Source organism: Misgurnus anguillicaudatus, chromosome 17 (assembly GCF_027580225.2).
Source record: "Misgurnus anguillicaudatus chromosome 17, ASM2758022v2, whole genome shotgun sequence".
NCBI lineage: Eukaryota > Metazoa > Chordata > Actinopteri > Cypriniformes > Cobitidae > Misgurnus > Misgurnus anguillicaudatus.
The window spans coordinates 5,240,418-5,256,963 of record NC_073353.2 but is presented as its reverse complement, the minus strand read 5'-3'; the positions used below and the strand labels follow the sequence as shown (position 1 = coordinate 5,256,963).

Here is a 16,546-nt window from a genome sequence, read left to right as displayed (position 1 = left end):
AATAACACATGCACACACATTCACACTGCTGACAGGACAGAGCACTGTGTGTGTGTGTGTTGCTGATGTCATGTGGGTGTTTATTACATGTGCATCTATCTATTGATCTTTTGCTTCCTACACACTCTGTTCTTATACAGATCAAGAGAAGTGTGTGTGGAGAAGTGTGTGAATGTGTGTGTGACTGGGGAATTGTAAATCCAAGCCGTGGCGTCTTGACTTCATTTTACAGTGTTATCACACACATTTTACATCGATCGCTGGAGATTATAAAAGGGAGAAGAAGAAAGAAATGAAAGAAAGTAAGAATGATAGAGATACACTGTGAGATGCTTTGATGATTTTACAGTGAGATGTAATAAATTAAAGCGAGATGTTAAATTAAAACACTTGATTCAAACAGATGATTCAAATAATGTTGGAAGAAATTGGTCCCCTAAACTTGTCCCAATGTATCTTGAACCCGTTTCCCCCTTTAGACCTCATTTTGCCTTATTATGTTAATTTCACTCAATGAATAATTACATGAAGCTTGTCAAGAGCATGTTAAAGTAGTATTTCATCTCAGAATCACAAGAAATAAACATTTGTGATCGGTGCTGGTGGCAAATTCAGTCGGAATGAGCAAATTTTAAAAAAATTATTTCGTTGATTATATTTTGACATTCCCTATTAAAAAACTTTAAAAGATGTATGATTTGTTGCAGTCTGACAAAAAATGACAGAGCTACACCTGTTTGAAGTTGACAGAGTCAGCAAAGTCAATTTTGAGAAAAATCGAGTTAAAGATTTTTGAAGGTTTAAAACCAAAATCACCACATTTACATCTTAAAATCATGGTAAAACTACTAGATTTGGCACACACATTCAAAAACAATACCACAAGATAAATAAATGTTCACCTTTTTTCTTTCTTTTATTGTTTGATTGACATTTAAAAAGACAACTTTAACAATTGTGCATTGTTCAAATTTACTACCCTTTTGTGTTGTTAGTGGATGAAAACATCCACTAAATGATAAATACATTTGCATAAATCTGCTAATCAACTTCAGAACTGATCAAAACTACCAAATGTTTACAAAAATACAGGATTTTAACTTTATTTGCCAAGTTCATAAATTACAGTATGTCACTGATTTGGGAAAAACCGAGGGGCAACCTTCCGATCTCTCTGATGAAGCCAATACGGAAGTGACTTAAACTGCAATTCATCGACTGGTCACTAGTGGCTGGCTCCAAAAGGGAGTTAATTCCCATCGACCCCCATGTTAAAAATGGCCAACTTTACAGTAGAAAATAATATGTTTACAGCCTGGTACAAAAAGTGTTTTTGGTCTGTATAGCTAATTTTGCTCTTCATGACAACTGTGAGGGGGCTGAATTTTTTTGTAACTCATTGTTTAAATTATATTAAGCCTTAAACTTCTGCATAATTAACCTCAGCTTCACCCATGTCCCGCCTCTTTACCCATTTTCGGTTTTCAGTGAGTGATTCGTGGTGATGCATGGCCTAGATGGCGACGGCAGGCAACGCCTACTTTAAGCTTCAAAAACGATCTTCAGAAACCAATGGGTGACGTTACGGACACTACGTCCATATTTTTTTACGGTCTATGGAAAAAACACACAAATAACCAACTTTCAATATAAAAAGTGATTGTGAACTAGATTCTTCCTTGGGCATGTGAAAGAGTAGTAAAAACATTGGCTTTGATTCATTTTTAGTTTTTGTGCAGCATCAGATTTTATTTTCTCCCTCATTTACTGTTCATGTCTGTTTTTGCCCCATTGACTTCCATAATCATGCATTCTTGATTGTTGGTGATTTTTCCTTTTCTAAAGAGGTTAAATATGTCATTTTTACTGTTGATCCCCATGTGGCACCATTAAATTAGCAATCAAAAAATGTCATTATAATGGATGTTAATGGGGCAAAAACAGTAAATGGGGGAGAAAAAAAGAAAATATTATGCTGCACAAAAACTAAAAATGCATCAAAGCCAATGTTTTTGCAAATTTTTGACATGCCCAAGACTCTGAAAAAGGTAAAAAAAAAAATCCAGTCCACAATCACTTTTTATATTGAAAATTCGTCATTTTGTGTGTTTTTTTTTCCGATATTAGTGACATCATTTATGAACTTGGCAATTAAAATAAAATCATGGAATTTTTTTAAACATTTGGTAGTTTTGATAAAAAGATTTATGCAAAAAAATGTGGAAAACAATTTCATCTGATACATTTGTACAGCCGTTTAATTCTGTGGATGTTTTCATTCACAAACAACCATAAAGGGTAGTAAATTTGCCCCTCTGTGTATTGTTGAGTTTTTGAAAAATTTCAAAGCATTTTCCCAAAAGATGTGTCAATAAAAGATTTGTCACAAAAATCATTTCATTTGCTGAAACACAGATTAAGGCAAAAAAAAAAATAGTGGATAAAAACTTCCCCAACAACACGAGATCTACTGTAATGCAAGGATCTAATATAATCAGATACTTTTTCCCAATAGGTAACCAAACATTCACTTAAGACATAATAGATTATATCTGTGTGAATTTTTTTTAAAACTGTAATTCTGTATAGATGTGTATATATTGGGATGGCACAGTCACGCATCTGTGTGCATGCTTCGGATCTGTTAGTAAGCGCAAGGAAGATCGTTTTCCAGTCTTGTCACTTTTAACAACTTTTTAACATCAATCAGGTCCCATATTTTATCTCTCTTAATAACTATTTTAACATCAGACAAGTCCTACACTTAATTTTCTAATTCCTGCATGTTTTAATACTGAAACCAAAATGTCAGACGTGCATGTGGATGGACACGCACACATCTTACGATACGATACAATGAGCTTTATTTGTCATTGTACAAGTACAACGCAATTACAGCCATCAATCTAACGTCTTTATATAGGTTATAGCATTTAGGATAGTGCACCTCTCCGAAAACTTACAGATAAAGATCAATATAGATGTTTAATGACTATACAGAGCATTGGGATCACAAGATGAGGGCTTAATGTACTTATTTTTATGAAAAATAATTTTTTATTTTGACCAAAATCTAAATTTATGTTATTGAAGAATGACTTGATTTCATTGATGCATATGAAGTAATTTGGTAGGTTCAGTACATTCTGAAAGGAAAACGTTTTATTTTTAGGGAAAAAAGTGACCTAACTATAGACGGTTTTAGCAGTAACAACATAAACACAAACAAAGTACTTTAAACGTAGTTTATTTATATAACAAGCAAAAAAAACAACACATAGATTATCTAGGAAACCAAAACATTTGTTATTTTTGACGAGGCATTTGTTTAAGAGATCAGTTTAGCAACTAGTCAGACCATTAAAAAAATGAAACCGGAAGTAAAGTTCGGATCCAGACGTGTATCCGATGAAACCGTCTATAGAGAAATTTGTGTTAGTTATAAACTGTTGGGGATGGGCCAGCTGGAGACAACAAATCACCTCTAAATTTTACAAACATATGTTGATAAATGATGCATTAGAGCGACTAGTGATGTGTTGATAATTGTCATTTGTACTGTGTGTATGTGTGTGTCTTTGTTTGTATGTTTTGCATGTGTCTGTATTTATGTGCACGTGTTTTGTGTGTGTGTTGTAGGCTCTTCTGGAGGTTGTGAATGACCTGTTTGAGGAACAGACTGATCTGGAGAAGATTGTGAGGAAGATCATGCATCGAGCTCAGACTCTGCTGAAATGTGAACGCTGCTCGGTCCAGTTGCTGGAGGACATTGAATCTCCGGTACAGACTTTTCCTCCTCCTTCATCCCTCCCCTGTGCATCTCTCTAATCCTGCTGGCTTTAATGTCTCCTACAGGTGGTGAAGTTCACAAAGTCTTTTGAGCTTCTGTCACCCAAGTGCAGTGCTGACATGGAGAACAGGTGCGACTAACAGCAGGTTAAACATTTAGACACACACACACACACACACACATACAGAGAGAGAGAGTTGTGTTGTATATAACCTCACAGAGCAGATGAGCTGCTGTAGTGTTAATGATGCTGTTTCACAGTGAGTGTACGTCTGCAGTTACTAGGACTGCTGTGTGTGTACGGATGTGTTGTTCCCGCAGCACAAACACGCACACACACTATTTAAGAGAGAGATGTGTCTGTCGTATTGCCAGCAAGTCTGTGAATATTTAATTGTGACACATTACAAACTACAATCTTTATATTATGCAACAAATATTTGTGCGGCTGTGATTATCTTATAAGATGTTGTAAACACATACTGAAACTTATATTGCCCTATTTTTTATTGTATACGATGACTTTGTACCTGTGGATATGGTGAGATAATGCTTTTCAAAACACTCACTCATCGTGTTTATAGGCGCATATTACTAATGCGCTCTTTAAATAACAAAAACAATATTGCACCATTGACTTTAGACTTTAGACCAGGTTTTTGTTGGTCAATGGTGTAGTCTATTTTAGTTGCCTCAAAATAGCAACGCGCCAACAATGCGTCTGAACACACATCATTTTTAGACCAGAACGGCCATGGGCGCAAAAATGGGTGCAAATGTATTTGCTATTTAAAGAACGTGGCACTGAACGTGAAAATGACAACCGGGCCAGGATGAAACTAGCAAAAAACACTTGCGCCGTGCTTTGCGCTGCATTGCGCCGCGTGTATGATAGAACCAATAGTGTTTATATGGTCATTTGCATACTGAATTGTGCATCTGGTATATTATATATGAAACATATTTTGTGTGTATGTTGTGTGTGCGTTGTAGTTTTTGTGTACAATGTGCATGGGTTGTAGTTTATGTGTACATTGTGCGTTGTAGTTTGTGTGTACATGTGCATGTGTTGTAGTTTGTGTGTACATTGTGCGTTGTAGTTTGTGTGTACATTGTGCGTTGTAGTTTATGTGTACATTGTGCGTGTGTGTTGTTTATCTGTACATTGTGTGTTCTAGTTTTTGTGTATAATGTGCATGTGTTGTAGTTTGTGTGTACATTGTGCATGCATTGTTGTTTATCTGTACATTGTGCGTTGTAGTTCTTGTGTACAATGTGCATGGGTTGTAGTTTATGTGTACATTGTGCGTTGTAGTTTTTGTGTACATGTGCATGTGTTGTAGTTTGTGTGTACATTGTGTGTTGTAGTTTGTGTGTACATTTTGCGTTGTAGTTTACGTGTACATTGTGCGTGCATTGTTGTTTATCTGTGTGTACATTGTGCGTTGTAGTTCTTGTGCACAATGTATGTGCATGTGTTGTAGTTTGTGTGAACATGTGCATGTGTTGTAGTTTATGTGTACATTGTGCGTTGTCGTTCTTGTGTACAATGTGCATGTGTTGTAGTTTTTGTGTATAATGTGAATGTGTTGTTGTTTATCTGCACAATGTGCATGTGTTGTGGTTTATGTGTACATTGTGCGCTGTAGTTTTTGTTTATAATGTGCATGTGTTGTAGTTTGTGTGTACATTGTGCATGCATTGTGTTTATCTGTATATTGTGCTTTCTAGTTTTTGTGTACAATGTGCATGTGTTGTAGTTTGTGTGTACATTGTGCATGTGTTGTTGTTTATCTGTACATTGTGTGTTGTAGTTTTTGTGTACAATGTGCATGTGTTGTAGTTTGTGTGTACATTGTGTATGCGTTGTTGTTTATCTGTACATTGTGCGTTCTGGTTTTTGGGTACAGTGTGCATGTGTTGTAGTTTGTGTACAATGTGCATGCGTTGTAGTTTGTGTGTACATTGTGAATGTGTTGTAGTTCATGTGTACATTGTGCGTGCGTTGTAGTTTTTGTGTATAATGTGCATGTGTTGTAGTTTATGTGTACATTGTGCGTGCATTGTAGTTTTTGTGTATAATGTGCATGTGTTGTAGTTTGTGTGTACATTGTGCATTTGTTGTTTATCTTTACATTGTGCATTCTAGTTTTTGTGTACAATGTGCATGTGTTGTAGTTTTTGTGTACAATGTGCATGTGTTGTAGTTCATGTGTACATTGTGCGTGCGTTGTAGTTTTTGTGTATAATGTGCATGTGTTGTAGTTTATGTGTACATTGTGCGTGCATTGTAGTTTTTGTGTATAATGTGCATGTGTTGTAGTTTGTGTGTACATTGTGCATTTGTTGTTTATCTTTACATTGTGCATTCTAGTTTTTGTGTACAATGTGCATGTGTTGTAGTTTTTGTGTACAATGTGCATGTGTTGTTGTTCATGTGTACATTGTGCGTGCGTTGTAGTTTTTGTGTATAATGTGCATGTGTTGTAGTTTGTGTGTACATTGTGCATTTGTTGTTTATCTTTACATTGTGCATTCTAGTTGTGTACAATGTGCATGTGTTGTAGTTTTTGTGTACAATGTGCATGTGTTGTAGTTCATGTGTACATTGTGCGTGCGTTGTAGTTTTTGTGTATAATGTGCATGTGTTGTAGTTTTTGTGTACAATGTGCATGTGTTGTAGTTCATGTGTACATTGTGCGTGCGTTGTAGTTTTTGTGTATAATGTGCATGTGTTGTAGTTTATGTGTGCATTGTGCGTGCATTGTAGTTTTTGTGTATAATGTGCATGTGTTGTAGTTTGTGTGTACATTGTGCATGCGTTGTTGTTTATCTGTACATTGTGCGTTCTAGTTTTTGTTTATAATGTGCATGTGTTGTAGTTTGTGTGTACATTGTGCATGTGTTGTTGTTTATCTGTACATTGTGCATTGTAGTTTTTGTTTATAATGTGCATGTGTTGTAGTTTGTGTGTACATTGTGCATGCGTTGTTGTTTATCTGTACATTGTGCGTTCTAGTTTTTGTTTATAATGTGCATGTGTTGTAGTTTGTGTGTACATTGTGCATGTGTTGTTGTTTATCTGTACATTGTGTGTTGTAGTTCATGTGTACATTGTGCGTGCATTGTAGTTTTTGTTTATAATGTGCGTGTGTTGTAGTTTGTGTGTACATTGTGCATGTGTTGTAGTTTGTGTATACAGTGCGTGTGTGTGTGTTGATAGTTTGTGCAAGTAGGTATTTAATGCAGATGTGGTATATTTCTGATTGAGTTTGTTTGTAAAATGTATTTGTTTTGTAGTTTTCGTTTACAGTGTTTTGGTGTTGATAATGTGTGCATCCAGTGCGGATGTGTTGTGTTTTTTTGTGTGCTGTCAGGAGATTGTGTTGTGATTGATGAGGGTGTAGGGTCAGGGTTATTGTGTGATATCTGTTATCTGCAGCCCACACTCAGTGTGTCCAGTGCTCAGCATTCATGGAGTCTTAAAACCCTGAGCTCAGCTCTTAAAAACAACACACACACACACAAACCCAAAGCGTCAGATCTGCAAGCCTGTACCCAATGGAGTGCCAGAGATTAAGAGTAAACTTGTTCGTGTGTGAGATGGGTCTGCAGTTTGTGACTGTGTAACCAATGACAGTTGAGTGCACAGGTTTGATGATGGCCCATACGGGAGATCCCACAGCAGTCGTACTGATCCTCTGCACCTGTCTAATGTTTCCTCAGAGATCCGTCTGTCATACAGCATCTCTATCAGAGAGAGTTACCACACCATCACTGTCCCAATGTGCTCTTAAATATTTAAACCACAAACTCGCTGCCTGAAAACAAGTGGAAGGAATATAGCCCATTAAACCATCTGCTGTTATTTCCTCAAGCTTGCATTTCTTTTTTTCTGTGGAAGAGGAGATTTAGAAAAGTGGTCAGATGAAGTAACTCTGACATGTAAAAACGCCTGGTCACTCTCATTATATAACACACAAGCTTGTGAATGAATGTTTAGAGACATCACCGAGTCTAGACTAATCTAGATGAAAAGCATAATAATCTTTCTGAAGCACTGCTATTTGTGTCCGTCTGATCATTTTCTCTCTAAGTTATGCGTGTTATTTAGTTTATTTCATCTGTGTGTTTGGTTCTCTGGAGTTCTTACGTAAGGATGATTTGTCGTGTGCTGCGCTCTGAAAGCGCTCAGGGCCAAACGCATTCACACCCTCTCATTCATTTGTTTGATTACATCATCCGTCAGACAGCATCTCTCGGCATTAATCGCTGATGGTAATGTTCGGGATCTGATCTGCGTTTGATCAGATGTTCTCAGCTCCGAGCGCACCACGTGAGAGAGATTAAAGAGAGAAAACGCATCAGGTCTTTCTCTCCTGCTGAACGTGGGCGCTTAAGAGAGTCAGAGCGTCTGAACTTCTCATTGCTTTCGTAGCCTCCACAGAGTCTTATTAGAAATTCACAGAAAGTTTGTGAGATGTAAATGACTGGAGAGGGAGTTATGTGAAGCTCAGGATTCATCATCACTTACTCTCTGAATGAGACTTCTCCACATGCATCTTGGTTCAATTGCTTGGTGTGATCTCAGGTTCGATTCCACCTCTGTGCACCCACAGATGTCAGAACTTTAGCGCGGTTACATCATCAGTTTGTGAGTACCAGTGAGTACCAGTGTCAAAGAGAAAACTTCAGTGTTATGGTTACTAAAGTCTTTTTACCGTTAACAATGTGAACTGTTCTGTATCAGAAATCCACTTGAATCATGAATTACATATGAAAGGTCATTAAGATCTCGTTTATACGTCATCACTACCCCACTTCTGACATCAGCTGCTTTCATTTCAATCTCGAACAGGACCAGGAATCACATCAACCGGATCCAGACCATTTTTAGATATTCACAGTTTGCTTCCATGGCAACCAACCAGGAAGAATGATGACATCAAAGGGTCCTAGATCCGCACCAGATACTGTAGTGTTCGGTTTATAGTCTTGTGTTCATCAGTAAAACACATTACAGGTTTAAATTTGAGTTTGGATAGATGGGTTATGCTCCGACCCTGTAGCTTTTGAACGTCACTTCCTCTTCTCTGTTCTGTTCACAGCTTCAAAGACAGCATGGACAAATCCTCGTACTCTGATTGGCTGATTAATAACAGTATAGCAGAGTTGGTCGCGTCCACTGGACTGCCTGTGAACATCAGCGACGCCTATCAGGACCCACGCTTTGATGCTGAAGTAAGACCATCAAATGAAAAATAAGATAAGATATATTGAAAATACCCAAATAGTGCCAATGGTAGTCATAACACAATAGCAATAAACATGAATGAAATTAAAACTTTAAAATGTTACGTATAGTCAAAGTTGAAAGTCAATGTGGATAACAGAGACTGAGAGAGTGATGTTTTCTTTTACAAAAAAGTTGTAAAACAATTTGTAAATATGTTCAAATATCTTTATTTTTAATTATAAACGTAAAGTATTATTGTGTCACATATCGTTTATCGCTTTATTTAGCAAGCTATCACATTTTTCTTCTAGATTGTGTAGCCGTTCTTCACTTTAAAGTAATGCATTGACATTCGGGGGTGTGTTTCCCAAAAGCATCGTTAGCCAACTACTGTCGTAAGTTTCGTCGTTACTGACAAAATTCAACAATTTGGTGTTTCCCGAAACCATAGTTCAAACGAACATTTGCAAGCTGCATCACAAATTTGTGTAGTTTGAACGACAGCTCTTTACCTGTTGTTAGAAGCATAGTTCTTGTTATTATAATATGTAGACTTACGTTGATCATGCTTTTGAACAAAATAATTCTATATCCATCTTTGTAAACAGAATTAAAGCGCTACATTTGAAAACTGCGCAAGTGTGCAGTCCTACGAGCTTTAAGACCCTGGGGAATCCCTGGGAGGAGTGATGAAATAGGGGAACTTGCACATGAATTAAATATCTTATATAAAATATATAAAACAACAGAAAATTAATTCACGATAACAAAATCAGTTGTCCGGTGCAATAAACGGTATTTACAGCAGTTATCTGACATTAAATAAATTTGCACAGATTAATTAGTACTTCACCTCTCATGTGACATCATCAACTATGTTCTTGAGCCAACATGGTTCAAACGACGAATGTACAGCAAATTTACTATGTTTTCGGGAAACAGTCGTGACAAGGTAGTTCGTTTCTCCAACTATGCATCGTACTATGTTGGTTCAGCAGCGAGTAACGTCGTTGTTCTGGAAACGCACCCCAGATTGTTTGTGATATTTTAAAGTCCATCTAGAGCAGGGGTCTCCAACCTTTTTTCACTGGAGAGCTACGTTCTAAAAAATAAAAGTGGTCGAGAGCTACTTGTGTCACGTATATTAGTGAGTTAATAGACACCTGTCTATTAACTCACTGTGATTTGAACTCTATCCCCGCCAGCATTTTTTAAAAGTTGCCAGCCAGTGCCAGCATTTTTTCCCCACAAAATTTTAATACCTTCCAGAAAATGCTTTTCTTTAAACATAAACATACGGTACATCAAATGAAAGAACCTTTTTAGACAACAACAAAAAACTTTCATGTTGTCTTTATTTATACTTTTTTATCACCTCTAAGATATGGGTAGGATTCTTCAAAAAAAACACGTTTTGAATAAAAAAATAATTTATTAAAGATCAGATTTTGAAAGATGATCCAAACATACACAGAATATTTACTGCTTTTGGATTCATAATAATAGTAATGTGCATGTATGTCATTTTTTCATTTCGATTAATCCATAGGTCTGAAACTGGATTAACTGAGGGCGGGGCAGTGAAAAGGGCGTCATTTTGAAAATGAAAATATTTTTATTAAAAACACTCAAATAAAACTTTATTTTAAAGAAACTATGACAGAAAAATGAACCCATACTAGATTATTAATGAAATAAATGTTTTTTTACATAAACCTCTAACAGGAAAAGATGGGTGATGAAGTGAAACTAAAGGGTTATAAAAAAACAGACTGATGCGCTTTACATAATATTAAGCCTTAATACAACATAATTGTATTATACAACGTGCATCTGCACAAAATGCAAGACTTAAACTAAGTTATGTACTGGACAGAAAGTTTAACGCCTGTTGTGGATGCGCATCATCAGCATGCTTTTAAACACGTCCAGTCAAAGCAGAAGCTTCATAATATTAAGCAGCTTTAAGTCTTTTTAGCGATTAACCATAGCTGTGTCATGTCGTACTCTCACCTGTTCTCAGTCAAGATATAATGCTCGTATGGCTCTCTTGGTAGGCTATCTCTTGACATTTGATGTTTAAGTATGAGATGATAACCCATTGAACTTGTGATGACGACTGTATTTTCGTTTTATCAAAAGTGAATCCGAAAACCACGGCATCCTTTTTAACTATAGTGCCTCGACTCGAGGTGTGTCAGGCTTAACAGCGTTGCGCGGATCGTCCGGTTCCCGTGGCGCGGGCTTCACAGCATTGGGCGGATCGGCCGGTTGCCGCGCGCGGGCTTCAAAGCGTTGCGCGAATCGGCCGGTTGCAGCGGCGCCGGTGCGCGGACTTATCTATTTGTTTTTGAATCGTACATGTTAAATTACTGATGTCATATGATACGCCGGTCTATACCGCTCAACGCGACATCAAACACGCACCCAGTCTTTACTACCACAGGCGCTTGTAACACTAACCAGACATGCGTCATAAGAACCACAGAAAATAAATAAACCCACGAGCGAGCTACCTGCAATTAAGAGACGAGCTACCAGTAGCTCGCGAGCGACGTGTTGGAGACCCCTGATATAGAGTGATATTGAATATGTGTTCTAAGTTTGTCACACCAAAGAAAAATGTGTTATTAACCACTCCAACCTCTAAGTAAATACAAAAGTTATCAAAATCTTGGAAAAACAGGGAGGATTCTCTGCTGTCAAACATTGGGGGCGTGTTCGCTGTCTGTGCTGAAACCACGCACACTTATACCTGTCAACCCTCACGTTTTTCCTGGGATTCTTCTGTATTTTACCATTCTATCCCACTATCATCCCATTTAAATATTTCCTGTATTTCTCCCGTATTTTTAATCTTTCTATAAAAAAATCCCACTGGCCATATTTGACATGTTTGCCACATTCGCCACTGGGAACGAGAATAACGTCCTCCTTCCTTGGGATGCTGTTCTTCTTCTAAAACGAGAAGAAGAAGAACAGCATCCCAAAGAAGGAGGATGACGGGCCGCACACAGAGTTACACAAAATACAATGCCCAACGACACGGAGACTCAGCAGACACGTCCACCGACTTCTCGCGTACACAAACTCGCACATTTGATCAAAGGATTGCAGCGTCTGCGACCTATGTATCTAACAAGTCCTTTGCAGATTCATGAGAGCCCCAAAATAAATGAAAAAAGGTATCCCCATCAATTCTTTTCGGGTGCATCCCAATTCAGGGAGTGGGTCCTTCTGAGGACATGAACTTTGAAGGCAAGACTGAACTCTGAAGTCCACGACGGGAACTGAGATGGTGTAGCCTACGGGGGAGTTGCAGCATGTGCTGTTCCCACCAACCACTCTTGTCAGCAGGACACAACAGCTGAGACCACTATCAGTTTTGAATGTTTATTTCAAAATGCTCAGACGTCACGGGCGTGCATTGAATCTTGGGATAGCCAAGGCTGTGAAGGATCCTTGGTTTCAGGGGAAATGAAGGCTGCATTTGGAGGTTGCATGTGAAGAAGCCTTTGAAATGGGACAGCCTTCGTCGCGGGCCGCCCGGTGATGTCATTGGCCTTCAAATATGGCCTTTGAAGGACGCGGCCCCTGAATTAGGATGCACCCTTAGTGTTTAGACCACGGGGTTTTAAACTGTGGGTTGGGACCATCTAGTGCAGGAGTGGGGATACCTTTCAGGAGGCCCAACCCTAATTAAACACACCAGCATTTCATTTCCAAGTAATCCTGAAGACTTTGGTTTGATTTTTAGGAAAATTCCTTTATTTTTGAATCCCAGTGTTGACAAATATGCACCCACTCTCGGGAAAGCTGCCATATCAACTTCCAAATACCGTTATAACCTGAATGGATGCTCGTGATTGTGTTAGGGGCGGGGCCATGCTCGGTGACACCAGTGTCCAAATAATCTTAAACACAGAACTGTGGAAAAACTGTTTAGCAATGTAACTCCACAATTAAGTACTGTACATAGTTCACATTCTTTGTTATGTGTTTCAGCAATACATGTGTTTACAAACAATTCTCTGAAATGACTTCACACAGATTTTAAAAGCAGTTGTCTTAATCATACATTTGTGGTGGCATCATTTTAAGAGGTAGATCAACTTCTGGATTTGGGTTTTCCCTTCATGTACAGTGTATAAAGTTCCTAGTGAATGCATATACTGATGCATCTTCTGACAACACTTTGAAGTCGCTTTGGATAAAAGCATCTGCCGAATGCATAAATGTCATTCACTTTAATAAGATGCAGTGTTTATTTATACCGCTGTATAGCATAACCATCTATTGTAAGTGCATTAGTGTTAAATCGGGGGGACAAAATCATTTTTGTTGTAAGATAAAACAGAGTATTTAACTCCATATAATCATGCATGATTACAGCTCTGGGAAAAAATCTGTCGACAAGAGATGGCTTGGTAAAAATACACTGCTCTCTACATGACCTATGACCTCTGTCAGATGTTGTATGGATCATCTGTAAAGGCCAACAGCACAATATTATATAACCCAATGTCTTACAAGTTTACAGTCAGAGCAAATGCTTTTGTTTATGTGGTGTTTCATCTGAATCTCCTCAGGCAGATCAGTTTTCTGGCTTTCATATTCGCTCAGTCCTGTGTGTCCCTATCTGGAATAGTAACCACCAAATCATAGGTAAGTTATCTAGTTAACTTCCATTGTCTTCTCTGTGTTTGTCTGTTTTGTGTGTTTCAGTTGGCATGTCAGCTCATGTGTCTTGTTGTTAGTTTGCTGTTCAATCCTTCTGTCCAAGAGCTGGCTAAAATCACCAGGTCCAGTCTGATTGGTTGACTATATGCAGCGTGTGTTTGTGCGTGCGTGTGTGTTGAGCTCTATGTTTGCGACTGAATGTAATGAGATGGTGATGATGTGTGGTGTGGAGAGGAACAATAATTTTCATTTCATAATAAAGCACATCACACACACATCATTACTGACATATATACTGTAGAGAGAGCTGGAGGTGGAGCGAGGAAGAAATCATTTATCAATGACTGCTGTGTTTCAATGCTTTTGATAAGAAATGGGTAGCAAAGGTTTTCAGCCAGGAACCAACCCTGACTAAAGGTTGACTAAAGCAGGGATTCCCAAAGTGTGGTACGCGCACCCCCAGGGGTACGCAAGCTGCCACCAGGGGGTGCGCGAGAGGAAAATTGTAATGGCAGTCTGTTTCTTTAAGTGGGATTTTTCCATACAATAAATAAATAAAAAAATGAACAGTAAACATTTCCTTTGTAATCGCTTTTATTTTAAATAAAAACTTTATTAGTTTTTGAAAGAAACGTAGAAGCCAGCTGCTGTCTTTTTCTACACACTGCTCTTCTGTTATGCACTGCAGCCGCTATATGCGTGCTAACTCATTTCATTCATTCCATATATATTATAAATATGCTTAACTGGCTAAAATCAGGAAAACTGTCAAGTGTGGGATGTCTTATGATAAAGTTGTTAGTCACGAAGGAGGAGAGGGACCAAAAGAGAGAGACTTTTTTATGGCAAAAATAGAAATAATGAAATGTGACGAGACATGGGTGCGTCTAATGCACAGGATACGCGAGCAATGTGTTTTCATGCATGGTAGAGAGACCGCCAATGAATTATATAATAAAATACATAAATACTTACAGATACTGCAGAGAACTTATTAAAAGCTTTCATTTAATTTTGTTTGAAAATTGAACTGTTATAATGAATCTGCAAACAATTATACACCTTTTGTGCGAACAGTAAAGGCTTTCGTTAAAGTGTTTGATGGGTCTGCACGTGACGCAGGCATCTTGAGGGAGAGCGCTCCGGTAAACACGAGGAATGCTCTCATATGTCATCTATTAGCTGACGGCAGTAAGTGTAAGTTTTTTACAGTAAACTCGAATGGTGTCTAAATATCACAGTGGTTAAACGCATACACGGGGGCGCGCATCATCTACGCTGAGCGTAGCTGCGTCTGGTCGTAGTTTCAGACGGTGCAACAGGCGTAAATATTTTTCACTATGTTGAACGTAGCTAAGCCCGACGTAGGACTTACACACAACTTCTTAACGCTGGTGCAACCGGCCCCTAGTTATTTGCGCATGATTAAACACGAGTCTTTATGGCGAGAAAACAAAGCTTATTTACGGTTGGTTTTTTTTGTGGGGATTGGGGGTACGCCAACCAGGTTGGGACATAGAAGGGGGTGCGCAGGAAAAAAAGTTTGGGAACCCCTGGACTAAAGCAAAGCAGAACACCTAATCAAATGAACTTTAAAGCTTGTTTTGAATGTTACACATTTCTGTTAGAAATGTGACAGCCTGCCGTCCCTTAAGAAGAGTTAAAGTTAAGAACATCAATTAAAATACTAAAATGAAATATAATAAGTATTCAGCCCAAAACAACTTTGTTGTATTGGAGAAGGAAGAATTCTACTCCGGATGCGAGTGGCGCAAAGCGACAGAACCAATTATAATCAGTAGCTGGGTTTCCATCGAAACTTGAAGCGAATCTTTTCTAAATTCGCAAATAAAGAAAAGCAAACAAATGCGATTTAGGTTAGTTTCTATTAAGTTATTCATATGAATGATGATGAAACCGTTAACATAATAGCTAATTTTGCAATATCGCTGGAGTATGAGTGTGACATAGAGCGATATTGCTTTTATACATCAGTTCGATGGCACAAGTTTGAAAAAAGAAAACTAGGAAACAACAACAGAGTGATTTTGGGAACAGTGTTTGGGAACCACGGATTTGAAGGCCAGAATGACAGGCAACACTTTTGGCCATAATAACTCAATAGAATGAATCAGTCAGCGAGCGTCAGTGTTCGTTTACCCCGCTGACCACAGCCTCATTTCGGACACATATAATTTCCCGCTGGCTCTGATGTATCTGTGTTTGATGCTCAAAAATGAGATTTTATTTTTTTGGGTTGATCAAACCAGCAGTGTTTGGTCTCATGAGTCTATTACTTCTATTATGTTTCTTTTATTTATATCTTTTTGTTATTGTTTTGGCGGAGGTAATCAGTTAATAAAACTATATTTATTTACTATTGATTTTCCATTTAATCTTAATGCGCTACGAGAACTCGCTTTATTACTGGACTTTGTTCTTTGTCAGTACTACATAAAACAGAAGTGTTTTATATTGTAACTTGTTTTTTATAAGTCAGAAAGATGTTTCTGCGTTAGGGGTCTCACGATTCTCCAAATCCTCGATTCGATTACATTTTCGATTCTAAGGTCACGAGTCGATTCTCAATTATTATTTTTTTAAGACAAAAAATGCTATGCCATTATTATTTATTATTATAGTTTCACATTGCATGCTTTTCCTCACATGAGGGTTTGTGGGCTTTACAACACAAGAGAGCATGTAGAGAGAAGATTCCTTCTTGCATGCAGATGGACTTAATGCGCTAGTCTTGGACTCATAGCATCTGAAATTAAACCAGCGCGTCATAAGCAGCTGCACCTCTCTCTGTCTCACGTGCACGCACTGTCACATCTGTC

General features: G+C 38.0%; 1 protein-coding gene across 1 annotated transcript in view; it reads left to right on the top strand.

Annotated features, from left to right (window-relative positions):
• pde11a (phosphodiesterase 11a) overlaps window positions 1–16,546 on the top strand; it is an 86,005-nt gene that overhangs the window by 34,110 nt on the left and 35,349 nt on the right. The window contains exons 4-7 of the mRNA XM_055215338.2: window positions 3,640–3,780; window positions 3,856–3,920; window positions 8,899–9,031; window positions 13,616–13,691. Coding sequence (XP_055071313.2) covers window positions 3,640–3,780; window positions 3,856–3,920; window positions 8,899–9,031; window positions 13,616–13,691 — 415 coding nt within the window. The remainder of the gene's footprint in view (window positions 1–3,639; window positions 3,781–3,855; window positions 3,921–8,898; window positions 9,032–13,615; window positions 13,692–16,546) is intronic.